The sequence below is a fragment of the Vicia villosa genome, linkage group LG6, assembly GCF_029867415.1.
Source record: "Vicia villosa cultivar HV-30 ecotype Madison, WI linkage group LG6, Vvil1.0, whole genome shotgun sequence".
In the NCBI taxonomy this organism is placed as follows: domain Eukaryota; kingdom Viridiplantae; phylum Streptophyta; class Magnoliopsida; order Fabales; family Fabaceae; genus Vicia; species Vicia villosa.
In genome coordinates this window covers 4,611,280-4,616,960 of record NC_081185.1, presented here as the reverse complement: position 1 = coordinate 4,616,960, position 5,681 = coordinate 4,611,280, and the positions used below count along the sequence as shown (strand labels likewise).

Genomic DNA, 5,681 nt, shown 5'->3' with positions numbered 1-5,681 from the left:
GGAGCTCTAAAATATCCAACCATGCCCTAAAATATCTGATTTCCGCCTATTTATACAATTCTGGATCTGGTACAGCGTGCGTCGCGCGCAGGAGCGCGCATCGCGCCCAACCTGCTGAATTGAAAAAATAGCTTTTAGTAAAAATGGCGTAACTTGAGAACCGTAACTCCGATTTGCGCCCGGTTCGAAGCGTTGGAAAGCTTATTCAATTTCTTATCTAACAATTACAACATATCAACCAAATTGGTGATTTATTATTCTTTGATTTTGAGCTTTATTCGCCGAATGAATTGATTCCGCCGCTCAAAATCGCGCGTTTGAAGCCGTGTCTTCGACACGTTATTGCTCATGCTCCAAATACGCAAGAATACCTACAAAAAGAGTAGAAAACTATCAAAAAGTATAAAAGTGTATGAAAATATATATATTCACAAAGTATACGTATTTATACACAAAATGGGGTATTATTCAAACGTTATTAACAAAAAGTATCGATAAGTGCCACTATTTACAAACACAAAATAACTACATTTTGACACTTAACAGTAACGTAGAGTGTAATGGAAAGTACATTATTTTTTTCCTCGGGTCACATGCCAAAGTGAAAAACTTGAAAGCGTGTCACTTTTCATCTCAGATGAGAGGTTAACCGAGGAAAATTTATTTTTTTCCTTGGCGCGTATTTCATTAAAAAATGTTCGAAGATGCACCTCCATAAGTTATACGGAGATGCATTTCCGTATTATTTTTTGACATAGTCTTAAGATTTGACTAGAAAACGAACGTGAATGTGGGGCGTCTGAAGATTCATTTCCGAATTTTAAAAGTAATTTTTTATTTTTCAATAGGGTAGGTAAGCAATGCTTAGAGGGAGAAAAACAATTTCCTAAACAATAGAAGTTGGTCTTAGAAGGCTATGGACAAGATTTCCTAAATAATAGAAGTTGGTCTTGGAAGGCTATGAACAAGATTTCTACTTGGCATTTGAAAAAACGCAATGCTATCTACACCCCCTTATATAGAATGTCTTTGTTGCAAAATGTTCATATATAAAATATAGTGACAAGAAAGTACATATATGAGAATGACATATCTAACTTCATAAAAACTAAACAATACTATATCTGAATAATAGAACAAACAATGTAGCAATCACCATCACAAAGTTCTATCATTTTCCACTCACAACAAAACCATTTCCCTTAACATCTTCCACAACTCCAACACCATCTTCCTTCTCTTCATCTTCAACATGTCCTTCCACCTTCTTCTTCTCCTCAAGTGCTTCAATCAAATTCCTCAAACTACTCTCAACATCTTCATTCAAAGACTTAGGCATCAAATTCTCAGCAACATCAGCAGGTGTCATATCAACCACTTCCAACAAATCACCAATCTCATCAAACAAAACATGTGACTCAATATCTAAATAATTCTTAACAAGAACCTTAAATGCCTCAAAACAACAATAACACATCTCAACATGTTTGTCCATTCTTCCTCTCCTAATTAGAGCAGGATCAAGTTTCTCCACAAAATTCGTCGTAAAAATTATAATCCTCTCCCCTCCACACGCCGACCAAATTCCATCGATAAAATTCAACAAACCCGATAAAGTTACCTTACTATTTCTACTACTAGTACTATTATTCTCTTCTTCAATATCTTTTTTACCATGATAATAATAATCTTTTTGATCTATGAATTCTTCCTCCACATTTTTATCCTTATTAGTCTTCCTTTGGCTAGTAAAATCTAGCGAACAATCGATATCTTCAACAACTATAATCGCTTTACTAGAAGTCTCGATCAACAACTTTCTTAACTCAGTATTATCCTTAACCGCGGTTAACTCAAGATCATAAACATCATAGTTCATGAAATTCGCCATAGCGGCTATCATAGTAGATTTACCTGTCCCCGGAGGACCATAGAGCAAGTAACCGCGTTTCCAAGCCTTACCGATTTTCGCATAATAGTCCTTACCATTTCGAAACTTCAAAAGATCTTTAATAACTTCTTCTTTTTTCCTCTTCTCCATTGCAAGAGTTTCGAATGTGGCAGGGTGTTCGAAAACAATGTGGCTCCATTTCGATTGTTTGTAGCCATACCAACCGCTACTAGGGTTGTTTGTGTAAAGCTTTCTCTGCCTGTTTCTCATTGAAATCTCTTTCCCTTCTCTCAAAACATGTTTGATGTACAAAACCGTTACTAAATCTCTATGCTTTTTATGGAAAGTGAGTTTGTAGTATCTTTTATAATTCGCGAAGGACGAAAAACCATGCGATGAAGTTTCGATTTTGATCGCGGCCCACCAGAGTTTAACGCCTCGAAACTCATCTGTGACTTCTTCATCATCATCTATGCTAAGAACTAATGGATTTTGACTGTCTTTCATGACTTCTGCTTTGAGTCTTTTGGCTAGTTGGGAAGAGTTTTCGCTAAGGTAGGTTTGGATGAAAGTGTAGGCTTCACTTCTTTTGAGTCTTTCACCTGAGAATTCATGGAATGTGATTTGGATGTAAGGGTATAGAAGGTTTAGTACTTTTTGTGTGGTGATTTGAAGAGTGTCTCGAAATGCAGGTGGTAGAAAACGTTCAATTATGGCATACATAAACATGATGGTGGCTAGTATAGAGCCAAATTGTGCCCATAGTTTGTTCATAGTTTTTTTTTTTTCTTTCTTTTAGTATAACACTTTGTTTTATGTTGCTAAAGACATGCATGTTACACATATATATAGTGGCTTTTTTAGGAGTTATTAAAACACGGATAAAACACTATTAGAAACACTCAAAGAAGTTTTGATTTTTTAGTTATCTCAACTAGGTTTGAAGCACTAAAGTAACTTAACAAAAAAACAATTATTAATAAAAGAGAGAAACAAAAAGAAATATGGGAAATTTTGAATTGCATGAAATATAGTAACAATAAACAATTCTGACATCTCATGCAAAGAAATTAGTTACTTCTGTCATATTTTGTGGGTTTAAATTATTACGTTTGCATTTAAGAAATTTTTAAGTAATTTTAACTACTTTTGTTTCAATGGCATTAGTAGATATACGATGAATATATTTGACCGCACTAATTTATATTATTTTATTTATACTATGTACACTTTAATATTACTTCTTCAATATTTTTATCAGTTATTTTAGACTTTTCACACGAATTAAGAAAATAAATCAAGATTTTATGAATAAGAGTCCTAATGTTAGCTTACATAAAAAGACATTATCATATGTTATATTTTAAAAAGCTTGGAAAAAAATGAAGAAGAAAAAACTAATGAAAAATAATGATAATGTGTGGGGAATCGGGACAATTGCTTAATAAATAAAGTCTACAGCGTCATGATTATCATGTTGCTAAAATTTAATCCTTGTAACATGGATTTCATTTCGCAACATCTGTCGTGAATTTCACACAGCTAAAGCTTTATCTATTGGGCTTGCGACGTACTTTTTATGTCGCTATATGTGCTGACAGAGTGTCAGAACGGTAAAGTGCTCGCAATGTGGAAACCATAATGCAACATATAAAGTTGTCAGTCCAATCAACTCTATCAAGTCCAATCAACTCTATCAGTCAACTTTTTCCACTCAATTTTTTTTTTTTTGATTTTTGAAATTTGATTAGTGACGTGATATGCACGTCACAACAAATTTTAAAATTTTTTGATGTGAAAATCTAACATTTATTATTTTAATTATTTTGTAGCGTGATTTTTACGTCACAACTCTTATTTTTAGCCACGTGAATTTCATGTCAATAAAACACATGATTGGACATCATTTTTCTTGTGAAATTTGTAAAATGCTTGGTTATAAGATAAATAAAATCTATAAATTTAAATTCTATGAAAAAAAATGCGCATTCTTTTTTAACATGATCAAAATATATAATTTAGTTTTAATGATTAAATTGAATATTTGTCTAATCACTCTTCTTTTATTGGAAAACAACGTCAACTTGCATAAACAAAATAAGCATAACTCCAAAAGCTCTTTACAAATTATGGTAACACAATCTTCTATAGCCTCGGATAGTTTGTAAAATGTTTCCTTAGAGCATGCTAGGGCCATCTATAATGGTGAAGTAGAACAACTTTTATTGGTTGGTGTCTATCCTCTCAACTTTTACTCAACGGTTCTAGTAGCATAGGGAAAGAGACCAACTATCAAATAATCCTTTTATAAGTGGGTGGTTAAATATAATTTTACTAATTAATAGACTATCAATTTACAAATTAAATTAGATTTATAGGAATTTCAAGTTAATTAACTTACACTTTAAGTATTAAGCATCCACATGACCTCAAATGCCAATGGGTTGAGTTCTAATAGGGCGAATATAGACATGTTATGACTAGTGTTTAAAAAAAGATCTTAAATGTCCAAAAATTTGGTGCACATGGTGGAATCAAATTTGACGGATTCAATATTTTTTAAATTGATTTAAGATTCAACCATACATTAGTTGTAAGACGATTTTCAGCACATCAATTTGAAAAAGTAAAGAAAATTTTTGAAGGGGAAAATTAGGTTTCGATAGAAGAAAAGAATAATATGTTTCTTTGATTCTACTGAATACAAAGTTTCTTTTTGTCGGAGTGTTTTTCAACATTATTACAAATATTTGGTTTCTTCTTATTTATAATGAAATTACTTGCACATCAAGCAATCTCAAAATAACTAACTGACTCATTAAATTCAACAGACTATACTCGACTCTCTATCGAATACACATGTCTTCTACTTGTTGTATTCAACTTTCTATCAAATACACACAACTTGACTACTATAAATTGTGTTCAACCTTCTATCAAATACATGCATATTCGACTGCTATGAAATATTCAACTCTATCAACTACATACATCTTCGACTCTATAGGACAATTAATATTGACATTTCAAACCTCTTTGCTCTCCAATCTTAAAATTCACATTTTTTTGAACATGTCTTACATTAGATCTATCACACTCTCTTTCAAACCAATATGTTTTGATCTTGCTTGAAGGCATCTTTCCACTATTTAAATTCCAATTGTAACAAAATATTAGTAATTTAGAATTAGCATGATAGGTAAATAAGGTTTAGATTAAGAAAAGTCACCTTAAATTGAAACTCGAAATATTTTGGAACATTTTAATAGTGTACACGATTTTTTTTTAATTATTGATTTATAAAATATCTACAACTTATTTATATTAATACATAAATATAAATAAATATTATCATAAAATATTTAATCTCAAATAAATAATTTATACTTATTTAATTCAATTAATATATATCAGGTGAACTATTCTAGACATTGTTTTTCATTTTGTCTATCCAACTTTTCATTCCTTTGTAACATGAGAGGATTAAAGACCATGCATCAAATTAAAGAGTTTTCTAAACAACATGAATAACATGTAAGAAAAGTGCAAAAGAAAATAAATTATATTGGATTTAGATTCATATCATCTAAAGGATCTTGTGTGTGTGGCAAGTTGCAAGACAATGTCGGCTAAACTTTTTGATTACATGGACAAGTAGTCCATTATTATTCATATGCATGTTCATGCACATTCAGATATGCCCCTTCAGCTCCCATCGTGCATGACAAATATCCAGCTAGGATAGTTGTTTGGACTTTGACAAAAATTCCAGCTAGGATAGTTGTTTGGA

At 31.7% G+C, this 5,681-nt stretch overlaps 1 protein-coding gene across 1 annotated transcript; it reads right to left on the bottom strand.

Moving 5' to 3' along the window:
* Window positions 1-1,115: 1,115 nt before the first annotated feature.
* LOC131611151 (AAA-ATPase ASD, mitochondrial-like) lies at window positions 1,116-2,684 on the bottom strand. The gene has a single exon (XM_058883253.1). It carries the CDS (start codon window positions 2,663-2,665, stop codon window positions 1,172-1,174), a length of 1,494 nt encoding a protein of 497 aa, XP_058739236.1. The 5' UTR covers window positions 2,666-2,684; the 3' UTR covers window positions 1,116-1,171.
* Between the last annotated feature and the right edge of the window lie 2,997 nt (window positions 2,685-5,681).